Source organism: Nyctibius grandis, chromosome 4 (genome assembly GCF_013368605.1).
Source record: "Nyctibius grandis isolate bNycGra1 chromosome 4, bNycGra1.pri, whole genome shotgun sequence".
In the NCBI taxonomy this organism is placed as follows: domain Eukaryota; kingdom Metazoa; phylum Chordata; class Aves; order Nyctibiiformes; family Nyctibiidae; genus Nyctibius; species Nyctibius grandis.
The window spans coordinates 12,032,770-12,054,352 of record NC_090661.1 but is presented as its reverse complement, the minus strand read 5'-3'; the positions used below and the strand labels follow the sequence as shown (position 1 = coordinate 12,054,352).

Below are 21,583 nucleotides of genomic sequence, written 5' to 3'. Positions count from 1 at the left end.
CGCAGCCATTCAGAGAGATCTGGACAGGCTGGAGAGTTGGGCGGGGAGAAATTTAATGAAATATAACAAGGGCAAGTGCAGAGTCCTGCATCTGGGCAAGAACAACCCCATGTATGAGTACAAGTTGGGGGCAGACCTGTTGGAGAGCAGCGTAGGGGAAAGGGACCTGGGGGTCCTAGTGGACAGCAGGATGACCATGAGCCAGCAATGTGCCCTTGTGGCCAAGAAGGCCAATGGCATCCTGGGGTGTATTAGAAGGGGTGTGGTTAGTAGGTCGAGAGAGGTTCTCCTCCCCCTCTACTCTGCCCTGCTGAGGCCGCATCTGGAATATTGTGTCCAGTTCTGGGCCCCTCAGTTCAAGAAGGACAGGGAACTGCTAGAGAGAGTCCAGCGCAGAGCCACGAAGATGATTAAGGGAGTGGAACATCTCCCTTATGAGGAGAGGCTGAGGGAGCTGGGTCTCTTTAGCTTGGAGAAGAGGAGACTGAGGGGTGACCTCGTTAATGTTTATAAATATGTAAAGGGCAAGTGTCAAGAGGATGGAGCCAGGCTCTTCTCAGTGACATCCCTTGACAGGACAAGGGGCAATGGGTGCAAGCTGGAGCACAGGAGGTTCCACTTAAATTTGAGGAAAAACTTCTTTACTGTAAGGGTGACTGAACACTGGAACAGGCTGCCCAGAGAGGTTGTGGAGTCTCCTTCTCTGGAGACATTCAAAACCCGCCTGGACGCGTTCCTGTGTGATATGGTCTAGGCAATCCTGCCCCGGCAGGGGGATTGGACTAGATGATCTTTCGAGGTCCCTTCCAATCCCTAACATTCTGTGATTCTGTGATTCTGTGAAATGGTATGAGTATTTTATTCCTCTTCCTTAATCTATTCTCAAGCACTGTGGTAGCAGACATGTCACACCAGATATAATGAGACCAGCAACAATATACATGGTGGGATTATTACTAGCATTTTGTTAACGTACTGCTCTTCATCTACAAAACGAGTATACAGAAGCTCTGAAAAAGCATCTGACCTTTATTTTTATGGACTCCAGTAAAACAGGAGAATACATTCCATTAAAAGAAAAAACCTGACACTAAACAACCAGGAAAGTCTTGAATAGTAACGGAGGGATCTGCAGTAAACGTGCAGAATGCAATCTTCCTGGTTTTGTAATATGTGGCACTGTTCCCAGTAAGACAAAGAATTCAGTACATGCCAATAATAGAGTTTCTTGTTCAAAAGACATTTTCAGAAATGGCCAACCTGTACCTCTTGAAATACACATGGTTTGCAACAATTCACATTATCAGTAGCAGAGGTTTGGTGGCTGGGGAGCATCAGATTTCGTATCCTCATGAGTAAGTGAGCCAGCAGAGACTGGTATTTCCCAGGGAAAACCATCAGGCTGGGGCTTGCAGCACACACATATCCCAGCTCAACCGAGTGTGAACAGTAGAGAGCCAGGGCTCTGCCCAACCTATCGACTATGCCCGGGGCCTTCCCTTCTTCTCAGCTTTTGCATCAGCTGCTATATGCCTCCTGGCCACAGCAATATTTTAGTTTGTCTCTCAGAAGCCAATGGGAACGTGCAATAACGTTAACAGAAAAATCTGTGACAAGACGTTTGGTGGTACGACTGAGATAGTTTCCACAACTCCAATAGTTCGGTGAGGTCTTAAAGCAATACTGCAATCTAACTCTCCCCCCAAAATTCTGTCATAACTAATGTGGTATTTCCCTAAAGCTTTAATACGTCTACAGTTAAGACCACATTTCTTAAATTAGGTTTTTGTATCTTTTTAAACAGACACTGTTTAAATTACTTGGTCTTATGACCTGCAGCTAACAGAATTCACGTTTCTACAGCAAAATGTTGACTTGCTGAGTCCCACTGCAGCAAAGGCAAACTTAAGTAAGTTCTTGTAATGTATTTTTTTCTTGATCCGATACAGGGAAGCTCCAAGATGTCACAATTTACACATTGTTCCAAATAATACAGTTGAACAAAGTGTACAGACAAATTATAAATCATAGTTTTATCTTAATAAATAATTTCATACATCATAAAAGTAGATGTATTAAATACTTGCTTCTAAGTAGCTGCCCAGTGTCAGGAGTTCAGATGTTTTCATATTGGCCGAGCTTACTCCTGAGTAATGAAAATTTCCATCTTATATTTTCAAAGATATGTAAATAATATTGGGGGGGGAAAAAAGCATAAAAACTATGCCTCCTTACTTGATCTGTTTCCTCTGCATGATTTAAGTTGTATTTGCTAGCTTTATTGAGGAAAAAACCCATTCAATTTTAACTTCAGTAAATCTTCAGACACATTCGTTTCTATAAACACTAAGGTCCTTCTTGGGTCTTCAAATCACTGTGAAGAAAGGTAACATTTTTCTCCTAGAGAAAAATTGGATTTTATTGCTTTATTAAAAGGTGATGTCAGTATTTCTTTCCTCAGAAAAGGAAATTTCCTCAACTCCTCATTTTCCTCTGCCATCTGTTTTGTACTAAGATACAGCAAATAAAAGGGATTTGTATTCCGTTCCTATTGTCCAAAAACATCTCGACTTTTTTATCCCAGTAACAACCAAAAAAGTAGAAGCAAAATCTGTGGCACATCTAGACAATTCTGTTTTCTGATTTGAAAGAAAATTTCTAACTCTGGAATACACAGCAGGTGCAGTATTCCATTGGTCATGATTTTGGGCAGAGAAATACAGTTTCACAGATAACTTCCATTTTTCTTCCAACTCTGAGGCTACACTTAGAGCTTGGAAAAGGCCAACGCCTGTGCCAAAAAAGCACACTCTGGTACACGCTGTGCAATTTTAGCCAGTCGACTTCAGTTTTCATCTGCTAACTGCAGGCAATTTTACTCAAAAGACCACTGCTCAGGCAAAGCTGAATTTTGTTTCAAATGGTAGAAAAATATCTACTGTGAACAAACAAGAAATACAACTGACAACAAAACTTACATTTGATGGTGACCTCAGGTAGCATTTGCTCAGTCAATGTTAATTTATTTTTATACTTAAGTGAAACTTGTATTTAGCACTCACTTTTTAAAAAATATGGGTCAACAAACTGCTGCAAAATAATTTCAATGTTTTTTAGGTTAGAGAAGAGTGGGGTTAAAATATCAATGTCTCAATCAAATCCCTCAATTGAATCAAAATAATTTGATAAACTAACTTAGACGCGGCAACAAGAGGCAAATTATAACCAAATGTGATCACATTACAAATTAAAAAAAATACTACTACATTCTTGGATATCAGACTGAAAACACTGATGTCTATAAAATATTTCTGACAATGAATTGCCAACAAGTAAAGCTAAAACAGAACAATTATTCAAATGAAAGTCAAAATAAGTCATTCACATATTTTACTCTCATAGGTAGCTGCCACCATATGTTGATGTTTATTCAGCACAGGATTATTTAATTCAACAGTAGAATAACTTCGTAGATGAACTGCAAACACCTTCAGTGAGTCTCTGACCAACTAAGATGTCACTGTGACAAGTAGAACTATCACCATGAACCATGGAAGCAGAAAGTATGCTTTCTTCTTGAAGTATGTTCACACTTGTGATGACAAAGAGGACAAACTTATAGGTTTTCTAAGTGACCAGTGGATAATACATTTTAGGAGCTCAGAGTTGAAAATAACCTGGAAAAGCCAATGCCCATTCATTAAAAAGTACTTAAAGCCATTAAGATAAATCACTTCAATACTTACCAAAATGAAATTATATCTAAATTATTAATAATGGGAACAGTTTTCTTTCTGTTTCTCATACCAGTCAGATCTGTATAGACCTGAGTGTTTTGTCCTTTATCCTTTCAACAACAAAATATCTTAAATCCATTGTCAGTAGTATCTGCTAGATCATTGTAGTAGATGGTCCTATAACTTAATTATTTTGCTTCTCCACATCACTCTCAACAATTTTTTGCTTATCATAATAACAAAACAAAGACAACCAAAGAACAAAACCTTCGCATACATACCTGCAAAGCACAGTTCATCATTCGCACAATGTAGTCAAACTGCTGGTGGTCCAGTATTGCTCGATTTTGTTTAACATGCAGGCCTAATTCCTGGGTCAGGCAGTGCCGAGCTGCCTTTCCTTTTAGGGCTCTCAGAGCTGCAGGCAGGGTCTAGAGATAAGAAAATCTAACTTTATGCAAATGAAATTACATGGCTCTATTCATACTGAAGATCATTCATTCTTCATTAAGAAACTGCAAGTTACAGTATAGTAGAGAATAAATTTGGAAATGACTCATTAGCTTGAATATCAGACTTTCACACAATGGTTGGTTTAGCTCGAGTCATTAAGTATTACATTTCTCCCATATTTTTCTCAAATGCATTAAACAGCATTTCTCACCTACATCTTTAAGTAGAAATGATTGAATATGGACAGGCATTGAACAGATGTCAAATCAGAAATGGATTATTGTGCATGAAAGCAAGAGCTCTATTCTGTACCAGCCAGGCCAGGTCTGGAGTTAGCATATCAATGCCAACCGGTATGTTTTTTTGATAAGCAGTGAATGACAAACGGCTTCAGAGTGGCATACCTCTCATAGCAATGAGGCCACAAGACTGTTAGGCAGTTTACCCTAAACCAGTGCCAATGTAATATTTACACCAATGTTTTAAAGATGCAGCAAGTATCAACTGTGGCCCTTTCGACTAGATTTGATGTGTGGTTACAGATAAATAAGAAAAGGCAGCCTATTGTCTTAGGAGAAATTTACCATGCAGGGGGACAAAAAAATACTGAAATTTTCCAAGTGCCTGTAAGTTGTAAGAGGTTAAAAACTACTGTGTTACACATGCATCAAAACTCTTTAAAGCGCTATGCATTTTACTAGGACTTTTCCCACAACATAACTTGTAGATCAAGAAATGCTCATTTTCCATCTTGAGCTGCACAGCTTCAGAGATGTACAGTTGATACTTTTCTGAGAAATCAAAAAAATTCTTAAAATAATTTTACAGTCATTTTCATATATAGAATTAGATTTGAGAGTAAGTTTGAGTGAGTGTTCTAGAATCAATAATTGAAAACTCTATGGATAGAATCTACAAAACGTGGCAACTTCTTAATGTGAAAAAATGTCAAGCATGACAACTCACTAGTACATTTTAGTGAAGACAGACATGCCAAATATTTATATTAAACTCTGAGTTCTATCAAATTATTGATTTTTAACACCAGCAAACTTTACTGTACTAAAAATTTCAAAAGAGCATTGGTTGACAAACACTGCAACATCTATGTATGCCTTTTCTTTACATTCCTTCTAATCAATACTGCTAGACCAATATATACTCCTTTTTTAAAAAAATCATGTGGACAATACTATTTGTAATGGTAATATAAATTAGCAAAATAGGCATCAACACACACACATAGTATTACAAACAGGTTTTCAAATCCATTAGCTTCATATTACACACAGTTCTGCATTTAGGTGATTAGTTTTATTGCTTCCTTCATTCATTTAAATGGTTAAAATAATCATTAGTATTTGAAACAGGACTTCAAAATGTACTTTGTGACAAGGTCAGTCTCCATTTGCTCATTAACAGAATGGAGGCTTATTTGAGGAAGTTAAAACTTCATTTTATTACCTTTTCAGTCTCCAAAAATTTGTTTTCAAAAATGAACGAGATGCAGTTTCTAACAACTTCCAGCCTTTGTGCACTGTTGAAAACTGTGCTTCCTTTTTCCATTATCGAAACTAACAAAGAAAAAGAAGAATACACTTCTGTGAGATGTCTTCTGCAAGAGCCACAAAGAATACCAGAAAGTTCTTTAAAAAAAAAAAAAAAAAAAAGTGCCCTCCATTTTGTTCTGTTAAGCAAATACCATTAGCAGACATGTGCAGATGGGAACATAAGATCCTAAATCTTTGGTTTTCCTATACTATCTGAAGAAGAGAGTGCTCTGAATTTTAACCAGAGAAGTTGATTCTCTTTACAACTTGTTCCATTTGTCTCATACAGGCACAAAGATTCCAACCTCTAACATAGTAATGAAATATATAAATACAAATTAAGGAAAAAAAAATGTGTGTGTGTTCTGCAGTGAACTATGTAGCCTTGCATGTTTTGTAGCAGGAGGCCTGTGTCTAGCGGAGTCCCTCAAGGGTCGGTACTGGGACCAGTTCTATTCAATATATTCATTAATGACTTGGATGAGGGAATAGAGTGCACTGTCAGCAAGTTCGCTGATGACACCAAACTGGGAGGAGTGGCTGACACACCAGAAGGCTGCACAGCCATTCAGAGAGACCTGGACAGGCTGGAGAGTTGGGCGGGGAGAAATTTAATGAAATATAACAAGGGCAAGTGTAGAGTCCTGCATCTGGGCAAGAACAACCCCATGTATGAGTACAAGTTGGGGACAGAGCTGTTGGAGAGCAGCGTAGGGGAAAGGGACCTGGGGGGTCCTAGTGGACAGCAGGATGACCATGAGCCAGCAGTGTGCCCTTGTGGCCAAGAAGGCCAATGGCATCCTGGGGTGTATTAGAAGGGGTGTGGTTAGTAGGTCGAGAGAGGTTCTCCTCCCCCTCTACTCTGCCCTGCTGAGGCCGCATCTGGAATATTGTGTCCAGTTCTGGGCCCCTCAGTTCAAGAAGGACAGGGAACTGCTAGAGAGAGTCCAGCGCAGAGCCACGAAGATGATTAAGGGAGTGGAACATCTCCCTTATGAGGAGAGGCTGAGGGAGCTGGGTCTCTTTAGCTTGGAGAAGAGGAGACTGAGGGGTGACCTCATTAATGTTTATAAATATGTAAAGGGAAAGTGTCATGAGGATGGAGCCAGGCTCTTCTCAGTGACATCCCTTGACAGGACAAGGGGCAATGGGTGCAAGCTGGAACACAGGAGGCTCCACATAAATATGAGGAAAAACTTGTTTACGGTGAGGGTGACCGAACACTGGAACAGGCTGCCCAGAGAGGTTGTGGAGTCTCCTTCTCTGGAGACATTCAAAACCCGCCTGGACGCGTTCCTGTGTGATATGATCTAGGTAATCCTGCTCCGGCAGGGGGATTGGACTAGATGATCTTTTGAGGTCCCTTCCAATCCCTAATGTTCTGTGATTCTGTGAGTAGATAACTATTTTTCCCTAAAGAATTCATTGGCCATGCCAAGAAATCTGTGACATGGAATAAACCTGAAAAACCTGTTCTCTTATCTAGATTCCACTTTGCTGAGAGCTAAAGATTATTTCCTTAATGCAGTGTTTCGCTCTGAATTGTCAAGAAAATTCAGAATGGAATGAACTAACATTCTCTTTTTCTCTTTATTATCAAGTAAATAGAATATAAATGCAGAATATGCCCTTCTTGTAGATTATAAGAAGCTCCCAATATGCAAGGACTTTGACACATAGGACAGCAGGGAACATGAGTGTGAAAGTTGTTCCTTGGAAAAAAAAAAAACAAAACACTTTGACATAAAAAATAACTTATTAAGAAAGAAAAGCTTCTCTTGCACCTAGCCTTTTAAAGAAAGACAACAGAACACAAGCACATACTCTTTAAATTTTCTACAAGTAACAGATTCAATGATATAGTCAACAGCAAAGGCAGGTGAATAGAGTTTGTTTGTCTTCTTACATAAACCCAAAGACAAACAGGCCTGGAAGGGGCCTCAAGAGGCCATCTAGTTCATCCTGCTGTCCCTAGGGAGGATCAACTGTATTTATGTTATTTCTCATGTTTGTCTAACATGTTCCCAAAGTTCTATGATAACAGAGACTCCATGGCTTCACAAGTAATCCATTCAACTGCCTCACAATCCTCATTTTACCAAGTTTTTCCTGACAAATAACTCTACTTCTGTGCTGCAATTAAACCCATTATTTCTTATCACTACAGATTATTCCATTTTTTTTTTACAGCCTCTTAAGCAATTGAAGACTGCTATTACGTGTTCCCTCAGTCTTCTGTTTTTCAGTCTAAACAACTCTCCATCTTTCCTTGTAGGTCAAATTCTCCGGACTGCTGGTCACTCTTGTTGCTTTCTTCTGAACTCTCTCCAACAGAACCAAAAACAGAGACAGTCTTCCAGTGTCCAAAAATGGATACAAACAGTCCAGCTGAGGCCTTACTGAGTACAGAGAAAGGATTTCTCCATGGGGTTCACTGACTGAACTCCTGTTTATACATCCCACTAAGATGTTTGTCTTTTTTGCCATAGCTTGATATAGTTGGGTCATGTTTGCCCTATGATCATTATAATCCCCAAATTAATTTCTGAAGAACTGTTGCCTAGTCAGCTAAGCATGCCTATGCAAGTGCAATACCTTATTTGAAGAAAAACAGTAGAGAAGGACAAAATTCGACAGAGACAAGATCTCTAATTTTTCAAGATTCATTTGAATTCTAATCCCATCCTTAAAAAGTTTTGCAAGCTCTGCCAGCTTCGTGTGGCCTGCAAGTTTACTAAACATACTTGTTTATTCCATCATTCACATTGATGAATATGACTATGACTAACAGAATTTTTCTGGCATTAAAATGAAATTGACAGGCCTAGAATGTCTACATCTGTTCTTTATACTTAAATACCAGTATATTTCTTTTGAGACAGATGCCATGTTTGTTCTTTGCCTTTTTCCAGTAATTTACATGTCTTCCACTAGTGTCAAAGGAGAAACCCTAATAGTTCAAAGCTTGGTTCAGCCAGTCCTACAGGTAACCTACGGTGATATTCACCAGACCTAGATGATTAGATAATATCTAATTTAATAGCTTAGTCTAACTCAGATCAAATATTTTTTTGTTATTAGTAATTACGCCACTCATGCTCTGGATGTTTGACTTCTTAATAAAGGCTGACGAAAAAGGGCTTTTAAAATTGGAAAGGCAAACAGGCAAGTCTATGTACTAAAGTTTACTACAATTGCTAAAAAGACTGTATTAACGTGAACTTGGGAGAAACACATTGCAGTCATGCTAATTATATATTCAACTCATGAGACAGGATGACAAACAGGTAAGTTGAGGGAACAAGTAAACATACCAACAGGGGGACCCGCTGGAACGACGCACTTCTTGTCCCCCCGGGTAGCAGGGGGGGCACCCTGACTCCTTGTGAGGCCTTCCTGGAGAAGCTCCTGCACCCGGCACTCATTGATCCGGGGGAAAGGGAGGATGTGAACCCGCAGGTGAGAGCCCTCCGTGGGCCGCGGCACTTTCTGGAACGCTATGTGTGGATTGGGATTCTCCTGCAGGTCAGAAGCAAAAGGTTATACACAAATGTGTTACACAGTGTTACCATCTGTCTCATCCGATTTTATTGCTGTTTTATGTATCTGTCATACTTGAAAGATTAAGAAGCCAAGTATCTAATGCAGCTGACTAACATCATGTTTCATATTTGTATCATCCTTGATTCATTATCTGTAATACTTTGTTAAAGGCTGTTATGAAATTATCTCTGTCAACATGCAAAATTCAAAAAGAGAGCAAAAGAAGTTCACAACTTATGTTGATTTTATGCAGCTTAATGAATATTTAAGACCTGAACAGAAATTAGTTTGACAATCAACCTCTTCATTAGAAAGACAGTTGAAGAATGTTAAAACATACAATCACTTCACTGAGTACTGAGAAACATTCTCTTCTTGATGAGATGTGAAGACACATCTCATCTAGAAGACTACGAAGTGAAAATTCATTTTTGTACCATGTTGTCTCAAACTATGGCCATCCCTCATTAGGGACCAATTTTCTATCTTCTGTGTGTCCCATAACAATATGTCATGCAGCTCACTGTTTGCACTAAAAAAAATGAAAAAAGTTAGTACAGGTGATCAAAGAGAGTGAATGATGGGTCTAAACTACAAGGGAAGTAAAAAGCAGCTATCATGTCAGATTTTTGTGGTGTTCTCAAATGACACAAGAGACTTCTGTTGTTGCAAAACTATCAGAATTTCTACTGTAAACATTTGCCTACATGATTTTTCGCCCATCCTTCTAGGGTCTTTGTTTTCTTTTTCTTTAAAAGAAAATGTAATAAGCAGTCCCAAAGAAAGCTTTTATCCTTGCTTTTGGGTTTTCTGGCAGAGGTCTTCAGAATTAAAAAAATGTAAAAATCAGTTTCACATTGCAGAACACTGATAATTGCTGCATCTGCTACTATGCAATATTATATTTGTCTCAATCTTGACATTATTATGCAATACTGAAGACATTAGCAAAGTACGCCCTGTACCATACAACAAAGATGTGACTGTATGTGGGACATTTGAATACTTGCTCTATGTAGGTAAGCTCTGTTGGCATTTGTCAATACCAGATGCAGTATCAGTGCAATATGTGTTCCTACATGTGGACACGCATCTTCTGCCTCTGGTGTTCAGCAACCAGAAAGACCGTGTACATCACAAGCCACTAAGTTTCACTCAACTGCCTCCACATTGCTTTCAGCTTGTTTAAAACACGCTTTCCAGAAAGATATCCTGAAAAGAGTGAGATATGAAAATTCACCATATCTTTTAATTTTTTTTCTTCAAATGGTTGATAATCTTTCCTGTTTGGGTTTTTTTCTGGGTTCAGGTTGTACCTTTTCCAAAATACAGCTGAGATCTACATGTTCCACAAGGATTCTACCACCATTCACAGGATCACATCTCACATCTTGAGGAGTGCAACGATCAACCAAACAAAACAGGGTATTTTCATCTCTTCATTCATATACCAGGGGTTATCATTAATCATACTGAATTTACTGTTATCCAATTTGACTCTATGCTGTTATTCATTACTGGGTATGTACCACTGCCAAAGAGTGCTACTTAATCAATTAGGTTTCTGTTGTATAAGCATAACTAGCTTGCAATAAAAGTTGTAAACAGGAGCTAGCTTGATACTTTTGTTTACTGGAGCAAAAGGCAACAAGGAGATCAAATGCATCAACTTGAAAAACAGCAGTCAAAACAAACCAGCTACTTAGCCATACAAAGCCTCTGCAGAGGAAAGTTTAATGAAACAAGCCAAAAATCTAGCTAAGGGGATGACAGCAGCAGATGCCGGGAGAAGCAAGGCAGGGAAAGGGAACACAATCTCAGCAGGGGCTAACAGATGACACACAACAGAAAAAGCCAGAAAGGGAGAATAACTATTCCACATTCCATTTTATGGAGAAGAGAGACCCAGAGGAAAGATACAGAAAGAGTGACTTTAATCTTGGCCATCACAAACCTCATCTCAGCTGTATATGCTATGAGAAATGTAGGTCTAATGTCTTCAACTACTGATGCAGTACATGCCAAAAACTTGTCTAGATTTTCCACTTGTACCAGCTAGACTAATAGAAACATTATCTCTCCCTAACAAACCTTGTTTCTCATATGTATGTAGACTGTCACAGCTACAATATGATGACTATTTGAACTGTGGAACAAGATGTCAAAATATGTCATGCAGTGAGTTTAAAATCAGGCAGTTCTAGGCATAACTTACAGAAGCAATGTTACTCATCACAGTGCTTTATTCAAAGACAGCTTTATGCATAACCACTAAAAATCTGACTTTTAAATACACTAAGTCATTGACTTAGTGGTAGTGAAGTAGCAGGTGAATCACAATGGTATAAATAAATCTCATCATAAGAAAAGACCGAAACGAACTGGTTTTGACATTGATTGTAAGAAAAAAATGTAAGTAGAAAGTTGCACATATGCACATTCACTTATGCTTTACAGGCTCTTTCATTCTAAAAAGGATCTATATCCACTAGAAAACAAATACAAATGTTTGCCATCTCCTTTGGAGTAATTTAGCATCATAATACTGATGTCATGGTTGGAGGCCGTCTTGGGCATAGAGATCACGAAATGATACGAGTTTTTGATTCACAGAGAAGTAAGGAGCGGGGTCAGCAGAACTTCCACCTTGGACTTCTGGAGGGCAGACGTTGGCCTGTTTAGGAGCCTGGTTGACAGCATCCCTTGGGAGACAGTCCTGAAGGGTAAAGGAGTCCAGGAAGGCTGTATACTCTTCAAGAAGGAAATCTTAAAAGCGCAGGAACAGGCCGTCCCCATGTGCTGAAAGATGAACCAGTGGGGAAGACCACCAGCCTGGCTGAACAGAGAGCTTTGGCTGGAACTCAGGAAAAAGAAAGGGAGTTTATGCCCTTTCAAAGAAGGGACAAGCAACTCAGGAAGACTACAAGGATGCCATGAGGCTATGCAGGAAGAAAATTAGAAGGGCCAAAGCTCAACTAGAACTTAAACTGGCTACTGTCATGAAAGACAATAAAAAATGTTTCTACAAATACATTAGCAACAGAAGGAGGGCAAAGGAGAAACTCAATGGTTTATTGGATCTGGGGTGAAAACATAGTGACAAAGGATGAAGAAAGGCTGAGGTATTTAATGCCTTCCTTGCCGTAGTCTTTAGCAGTAAGACCAGTTGTTCTCAGGGTACCCAGTCGCCTGAGACAGGGATGAGGAGCAGAATGAAGCCATCATAATCCAAGGGGAAATGGTTAGCAACCTGCTACATCACTTAGACATACACAAGCCTATGGGGCTGGATGGGATCCACCCAAGGGTACTGGGGGAGCTGGTGGAAGTGCTCACCAAACCACTTTCCATCATTTTTCAGCAGTCCTGGCTAATCAGGGAGGTCCCAGTTGACTGGAGGTTAGCAAACGTGACGCCCATCTACAAGAAGGGCTGGAAGGAGGATCCAAGGAACTACAGACCTGTCAGTCTGACCTCGGTGCCAGGGAAGGTTATGGAGCAGATCATCTTGAGTGTCATCATGTGGTACGTACAGGACAACCAGGTGATCAGGCCCAGTCAGCATGGGTTTATGAAAGGCAGGTCCTGCTTGACTAACCTGATCTCCTTCTATAACAAGGTGATCCACTTAGTGGATGAGGGAAAGGCTGTGCATGTTGTCTACCTAGACTCTGACACTGTTTCCCACAGCATTCTCCTGGAGAAACTGCTGGCTCATGGCTTGGACAAGCATACGCTTTGCTGGGTAAAAAACTGGCTGGACAGCCGGGCCCAAAGAGTGGTAGTGAATGGAGTTAAATCCATTTGGTGGCCAGTCACAAGAGGGGTTCCCCAGGGCTCGGTATTGGGGCCAGTCCTCTTTAATATCTTTATCAATGATCTGGACGAGGGGATAGAGTGCACCCTCAGTAAGTTTGCAGACAACACCAAGTTGGGTGAGAGTGTTGATCTGCTTGAGGGTAGGAAGGCTCTGCAGAGGGATCTCGACAGGCTGGATCGATAGGCCAAGGCCAGTTGTATGAGGTTCAACACAGCCAAGTGCCAGGTCCTGCACTTGGGTCACAACAACCCCATGCAACGCTACAGGCTTGGGAAAGAGTGGCTGGAAAGCTGCCTGGTGGAAAAGAACCTGGGGGTGTTGGTCAACAGCCGTCTCCCAAGTAGCAAGTGACAGGATGAGAGGAAATGGCCTAAAGTTGTGCCAGAGGAGGTTTAGACTGGATATTAGGAAAAATTTCTTCAACGACAGGGTTGTCAAGCATTGGAACAGCCTGCCCAGGGAAGTGGTTGAGTCACCATCCCTGGAGGTATTTAAAAGATGTGTAGATGTGGCACTTAAGGACATAGTTTAATGATGAACTTGGCAGTGTTAGGTTTACAGTTGGACTCGATCTTAAAGGTCTTTTCCAACCTAAACGATTCTATGATAATAATAATTATGTTGTTTGCAGCAATTTCCTATATTTATGGCATAATACTACAATATTCATATGCTTATAACACTACAGCCCTACCTCTTTGGGAAATCAAAACTTTTAAAAGATAGATTGATTTTAAAGAAACTTTAGTGCAATATTCTTCATTTTTTCTGCTATATCTTCACCAAATTTGGATTCCCTCATCTCTGCCATCTGATCAAAAAGAACCAGACTAGTTTACTTTAATATTGCCCACTGACTTTCTAACGAAACTAACAGTTCTAAATATCACAGAACTGTCAACTTATATACCTTCTCACAGTGTTAACCTGAAAGAAAGACCTGAATTTGGGAAATGCGCATTGCTATATACAGCACCACTATTAAATTAGTAGTGGAGAATTTAATATTTATTCAAAAGTTTTTATTTCCGATAACTTAATTTTAGCTTGTAATAGAAGATTATTCCATCAGTACTTATCATACAAGGTAGATTAAAATGTGTATGAATTCTTTCCTTCAAAAAAAAAAGTATAAGTCATTTGGCAATTTCAGAGGAAAAAAGAGACGGAGTGAGTGAGTGAGTGAATGAATGAGTGAATGAGTGTGTCTAAAGACAGACACACAAATTCTGCCATGAAGGACAATATTAAAGCCAGACTAACCTCATTTCACACACCTTACTATTCATATATTGCATTTACTTGAAATACACAGATGTAATACATCCAAAATCTACCGACACAAAAGATTACTGAATGAACTGGTTGTAAAGTTTTGGATTTCCTATGGAAAAGATACTAATTTTACCCCAAACAAAGACACTGACAAAATGCTCAAAGGCAATTCATTTTGGAAAAAGACAAGACACACAACTCAATGCCCTCCCTCCCCCAACACCCCGGAACTTAGCAGAATGTAGTAATTCTTATGACTTTTTTACAGAAGTATAGATGTAAATCATAGTTTTGGGGAAGTGGGATACAGAAAAGAAAGGGAGATAAAAGTGTTAACTGACTGCATAACAGATATTGTTCTGTGGAGTCTGAATGACAGGAGGTTGAGGGGGAGGGAGATTAGCTGATGCCAAAAAAAACCCAAACCAACAACAAAAAAACCCAGCTAATGGAATGGTAAGAGATTTCACAAAAGCATCACGTAACATAAAGGCATGATAGGAAGGCAAGAACGAAACTGGAAATGGTATTCTAGGAAACCGAAAGAGTGCAAGAAACAGGCTCTGAGAAATAAAGTAGTGCTTGCTGAGCACACAAGCCATAGGGACTGGGTTACACAGCAGGAAAGATCTGCTGCAAGTATACATTATGCCAAATTGGATGCACAGTTTTCATATGGAAAAGTGTTGAGAGGCAAGAAAAGAGATGTATTTGGCACCGACAGGTTGCAGCAGAGAAAATGACAGTTTATATACATTATGTGAATACACACTAAGAAAATAGAATGCTAAACAGCAGTAGCTATACATAAATCAATAGTAGCATTAATAAATCATTATTACTATATTGAACTTCCTTCACATGTACAAAATTGGTGACATTTAAAGTTCCAAAGTCTTCTGTTGTAATGCAGATGATGACTATGACAAGCAGTCATTTCCATTTTCACATAGTGGATCAATCTCAGAAATAAGAATTTTCAATGTTACTATCTCAATTTTAAAATTGCAGCAGGTATAGTAAACTCACATTTTTGAAGAGCTGTTCTGCAAGTTCTCTAACATGTTTTATCACTTTTGGTGCATTACCTTCCTCAGCTTTAATTCTTTCAACTTCAAAGGCTACCAACTTTAAAACAAAACAAGAAAAGAATAAAAATGTTGGTAATTCAACTAAAAATAATTTCTTTCTTATTTAAGTTATGAAAACTTAATCTTAAATTGAAAATCTTTAATCTTAAATTGAAACTGAACAAAGAAAACTGAACATTGAAAAATATGCAACGTCATGTTGCTCTGGAACATGAGACATTTTCATTTTCTTGTAGAGCTTCTGTTGCCAGATTTTATAGTCCTACCTGACACCGAAAGTCCTACATACCTAAAACATTCCTTTAACATTTCTAATACCACAATCCATATTTGTCATATATAGTACTACTATACAGAATTAATACCAAACTCTGTTTGCACTCTACATTCAAATAAAAGCCAGGCACAGTAAAAATATGGCATTACTTTTTAAAAGAAAAAATGTTTGACCCAGTTTATATTGTTGGGTATGTATTTAATTCAATATCTCTCAATTACTTTTTCAATGTTTCTAAGAATATAATTAAATTACTCAAAACAATTCTGTACTAGCACATGTGATGCATTATGAAGTTCCAAACCTGACAATAGGAACAGCATTACCATGATTTACACAACTGTTTAACTTCATACATATGAGCAAGGCGTAATTTTACAGAAGTAAGCTAGAAATGCATGCTTAGTAGAAAATGAGAATTGAGAAGTTTAGCATAAACTTTATATAATAAACAGTGAGGATTCAGAAGCATTTCAATAGTTTTTCACCTGCTGAAATATCATAGGTACATTTTAATTTCCTTGGGAATACAGAAACAGTTTTCACCTCATCAAAAAGATCACAGGCTCTGAAAGGAGGACCCCTCTCTGACACAAAACCAGCAAATGCCATTCCATTGAGAACTTTGGTTAGGAAGTCATTCTCAATTAAGCCTCGCTGCCCCAAGAAGGCTGCCTGCAATAAAGACAGAAAAAAATATATGTATTTTATCAGTATCAGAACTACATCCAACTATTTATGTACTAGCAGTTAAACATTTTCACCAGCTTATAGTAACACGTGGTACTTTCTAATTAAATCTTTTATATTACCTAGTATCTTTTTATACCTAAATTCAGGAGTGATGTAATAGGAACTCCGATGCACACATTTTATCAATCTCATGGGCAATAACAGAAAACTAGTACTTTGAAGTATTGTTTTCTAATTACATACATATGTTTTAAAAATTTCTTAATGATTCCTCAAATGTTTCTTTGTATTAAATTTTAATGTCAACTTTGTTTCACATTTTATCACTGTCCCTGCAATTAGTCCCACTAAAATGCATTGATATAGTGCTATGTCAAAATGAGATGCTTATCACATGTCGATTATTTTATTTTATTTTTTTAAATGTTAACACTTGTTCAAAAGGCAAGCTCATGGGAATAACGTGACAAAAATGAATACTAACTAAATATACATAACTGCTTCTCTTTTACCTTATGGAAATGAATTACAGGTTCAGCATGAATTCTGATCAGCTGAAGACATGACCGGTATCCTTGGAAAAGTTGTGCAAATAGTCTAAGGAAGATTGCTCGCACTTCTTTATCCTGTAAGCAGTAATTGAATATGCTGTCAAAACATTTTCACTTTCTGAACTTTTCCACACTTTGTATAAAGCTATCTGAGAAACGCCTACAAATTCATCAAACAATGCAGCAGCGTAGCATATGAAGTGGAGATACTTGTACATATATGAAGAGATCTTCTACGAGCCTACAGTTTCTCTGACCTGCCCTCAGATGCCAATGATAGATTCAGTACACATCCACCCCTTTACTCCCGCTGCTCTTTTCTATGCCTGTACAACAGCCTCTGGGCAACACAAGTGTAACTGTCAGGGTGGTCATGTGGTGAACCACATGAAGGAACTGCCATGAGAGAAAACGGATGCTAAATAAAGGAAAGCGGGTATTTTGGCCTGGATTTATTCCCTAAAATACATGTGGCTCTGCAGCACTACACAAGCAGTGCCATTGGAGTGGGCAGGGGCGGCAGGGAACCACAGGAGCCTAAGCTGGCATTGGTGCTGCTGGGGGAACTGGGCTCAGAGCATCACAGGCATCACCACAGTCATCCGCTGTGGCTCTGCCGGCTGCAGAGACTGCTCTAAGCACTTGCCAATCTACTGCAGCCAAAATAAGCCAGAGTTAGTTTAAAAAGTTTAAAACATCAGATCTTTAAAGTCCTGGTTTATTTTGATTTAAATGAGTAAGGGAGAGTTTACATAAACCTCTACAGGTTAATGGAAATTACATGAACAGTCGGGGGCAGACATGGGGCAGTGACATCTTCAGCTGGCCCAGATGCAGCTAAAGACTGATCAAATCCTGTGCCACCCATGTTATTTTCTCTTAGCTCAGGCACCTACTCAGACTGCTGCCACGTCTAAAATCTAAGGTCCTAAAAATTGTTTTATGACCTCAGGTTTTATGGTGTCTCGAAGGACTTTTAAAACAAGCTCTAACTTTCAAAGTTAGAAGCAGCAACGAATACTAGACTAACAAATCAGGTAAACTGCTGATCAGCTAATCAACACGGAAATACAACCTAAATAAGTTAAAGTTTGTAACGAATTTTTAAATAAGTTTAGGTATATACAAGCTTCTATAAAACTGTCCTGTTGGATTATTTTTCTAGATGTCTGTTTATTCTTCTCTGGAACATGATGGGTGTTATTCTATTTTGAACTTCCTTTTGTGAGGGTTCATTTTACTGAGGGATATTCTCATTTTCTTTGCGTCGAGACTGCTCTCTAGGATTTTAACAGGTACATTTGTACCCTGACTTTTTGGACTACTTGAAAACATAGTAATTTCTTTCAGATTTAACAAAATTCTTATTCTGATACAAAATTATATTAATTTATAACTTCACCATAACTTCTTCAAAGTGAGATCTTAGCTGAATTTTGCCACTAGTTTAAATGAGATCTGGATGACATCTTCTGTCTTCAGCAATGAAAAAAAACAATCTTAAAGCAAGAAATATAAAAACAAATATATTTTACCACCTCAGAGTTTTAAGTTTTTGAATACACCTACACAAAAAAACTGAAGTGTGTTCTTAAATTGAATTGGCTTTTGGATTTTAGTTTGGACTACCAACTCATGTTCAATTCCAGACACTCCAACAAGCTAAAAACAGCAGCTTTACCAAGTTGTTAAGTTACCACGGCTTCACAACTATTTTTAATCTAAATTAATTTGATTTTAGTAGAAAACTTTCTACAGACTTTTTTTCGTATAGCAATTACATATTGTTTCATTCATGTTGAGGTTCATTAAAGCCAAAACCAATGTTAAAAAACATGCAACGCATTTCCCAGGATGTCCAAGCATACAATGCATAATAATTATTATTGTAAAACCAGTGACTTATGTTTTGCTGACACAGCTACCACTTCTATCTTTACTCATATTTACACTAAAATCTAGATCTTGAATGACATTTTCAATGCTTCTGAACTACTTTTTTTCGTGGGGACACTGGGGTGGGGTGTCTATAAGAGAACTTAATTTTAACATTTACACTGACACACAAAAAGACCAGATTGTCCACTCATGTAAAATTCTGCAGCTTTACTGGTCTACAATAGAGAGAAGGTACAGATTTAACTCAACAGACAGCAATATCAAAAGAAAATAATGTCCTTCCATATTAATACAAATACGTTTATAAAAACTTCTACCCGTTAGAATGCTATTAGAGGGCAGAACGCAAAGTCCAATGGCATTTCTTTGCTCCACCAATAATACTATAACGGATATGGATATGGAAAAGAAAACACAAAGTAGAAATTCTTAAAAGAAAATCAGTCTAAAATTTCAACAGTTTTCTACTTAAGAAAGTCAGACATAACACAGAAATCTTACCAGCATTTTTGAGTGTGATAAAGCTGTTCGTGGGGGAGGGAATGCATAATCTGCTGTTTCCAAATCAGGATGCAAAACCTAGAGAATTTTTTAAACAAAATTTTTTTCCCTCCTTTTGCTGAGGAAAGGACAAATTATTTTTTCTTCTTTCTCAAATTAATATTCACTGATATTAAGTACCTCAAATAATAGATTGAGTTAAATCATGAAGACTGTATGGAAATAAAGGTGGGATTAATTTCTCATCTTCAGGTTCTATATATAAGTGAGCTAGTTATTACAAGCTCCTGTTACAGGGATTTTAGAGATGATTCATCTGAAACAGATTAAGAGACAGGAAAGTCTTATCTTTAAGATGAGATTTGTTCAGAAGCCTCCAAATAAGGTGTTTTCTAACTTATGACAAACTGAACTACTTTTTTTGGTGATTCCCTAATGTGGAATCAATCATTCTTGAATATTGATATAGGGCCATCATATAAATAAACTTTAAGGCTAATTAGTTATTCATTTGTTAAACTTCAAGACAGTGTATACTTGAAACAAATATATGAAAACAGAAAAGAAGCTAAAATTAATAGTAACAAAGCTGCTCAAACACTGAGGTTGAAGTCATTAAAAAATCATTATTAGGAAGAAAAAATCACTAACTTCCTCTTGAACAGTGAAAAATCATTTTAGTAGTCAATTACTGATTAACTCTAACTTCAGATAATAAATTCTTCTAAAAATACGAATGTTGACAGGAATCATAGTTTTAAATCTCACATTTCCAGTGTGTTTGAAAGTGATTTAATACTGAAATTCATTTTTCATTCTTTAAAAATAGGTGAGAGGATAGAAAATGGGGTTTGTATGAAAACATACTAAAGAAAGCGCCATTTGAGTCTGGTGTAGCAGTGGCTCTGGCAGCTGAGAAAGATGAATACATTCAGGAATTTTAATCGTGCCTCCATCCAGGTCTGCTATGATTACATCTAACTGTAAGAGACAAACGAAAACATTATCAGTCATGCATACTGTGAGCATAGTTCAAAAACACAACAGTCCAAATTTCATGATCTGCACATAAGTTAAAATAAACAAAATAAAACAGTATTAACTTTAATGTATAGAATGCTTTTGATAAAGGAAATACTCCAAATACTTCATATTACTGAATCTAGCTGTAAAAAATTAATGTAAACCAAAGAAAGTGAAATTAGGCCAAATTTTCAAAAGCGACTTCTGTTTCTGGATGTTCCAGGTCTGTGTTCAGTGATCTAATAGGCTGTTTGCAAAAGGACACAGTGAGGGCAACTGTAAGTAAAATTACATGTTTCTAGGTACCTCTGTAACCCTGGTTCAGTTTCTCCAAGCATGTGCTTAAAAAGTAAGGATAAAAATAATTGCTACATTTGAAAATTGTAAGTGAATTGTTCAAACTCATTACAAACACATGACAAAGCCAGAAATGGATCCATTCCTTCCCATCCTGCACTAGAATCAAATTGTTTCCCTCCTTTCATTGTGTTTACAAAAGAATTGATGCTTTTTCTTTTTTCTCCTCCTGATTGTCTTGCCTCATCTTCTACAGTAATATTTTTAAAGTATATGTATTGTTGATATAAACATCTCTGAAGCATGGAAAATCTCTGCAATGGAACATGACAAATGACATTGTGACTATGAATACGCTGGGTAGGCATACTTACAAGCTCATGAATGTCATTACGAAAGACAGAATGCACGCCAATTATGAAAGGTGTTGGTGAGCTGAGAACTTCCAATAGCTGTGCAGGAAGAATTGGAATGTAGGGATAACTGTGAAAATAATAAATAAAATAAAATAAAAGCTCACGACTATCCCTTCCCATAGGGCACCTTTTTTCTTTAAAATAAAAAAAAAATTTAAAATCTTAAATTTACTATGAATACCTATATTTTAAAAACACAAAAGATGAAAGTATTTATTAAATATTCTTTATAAAGTGCCACGATGTTAAAAGAATATCTGTCATGTAAACTCCAGAGATTATTACATTATAGGGTCTACAATTTATTGCAAATGAGTATTTTGGAAAATAAGAAAAGACTATCTATTGCAACATTTATGTTACCTGAACATCATATTTGTCCACCACTTTTAGGTAACTAGGGACATTAAAGTTACGCGTAACACTTCCATTTTAAAAAATGGCTAGTTTTTGGCCC

General features: G+C 37.8%; 1 protein-coding gene across 1 annotated transcript in view; it reads right to left on the bottom strand.

Annotated features, from left to right (window-relative positions):
• SBF2 (SET binding factor 2) overlaps positions 1-21,583 on the bottom strand; it is a 288,886-nt gene that overhangs the window by 109,637 nt on the left and 157,666 nt on the right. The window contains 9 exon segments of the mRNA XM_068398307.1: positions 4,019-4,168; positions 5,655-5,764; positions 9,055-9,259; positions 15,408-15,506; positions 16,293-16,421; positions 16,952-17,065; positions 19,391-19,468; positions 20,258-20,371; positions 21,085-21,193. Coding sequence (XP_068254408.1) covers positions 4,019-4,168; positions 5,655-5,764; positions 9,055-9,259; positions 15,408-15,506; positions 16,293-16,421; positions 16,952-17,065; positions 19,391-19,468; positions 20,258-20,371; positions 21,085-21,193 — 1,108 coding nt within the window.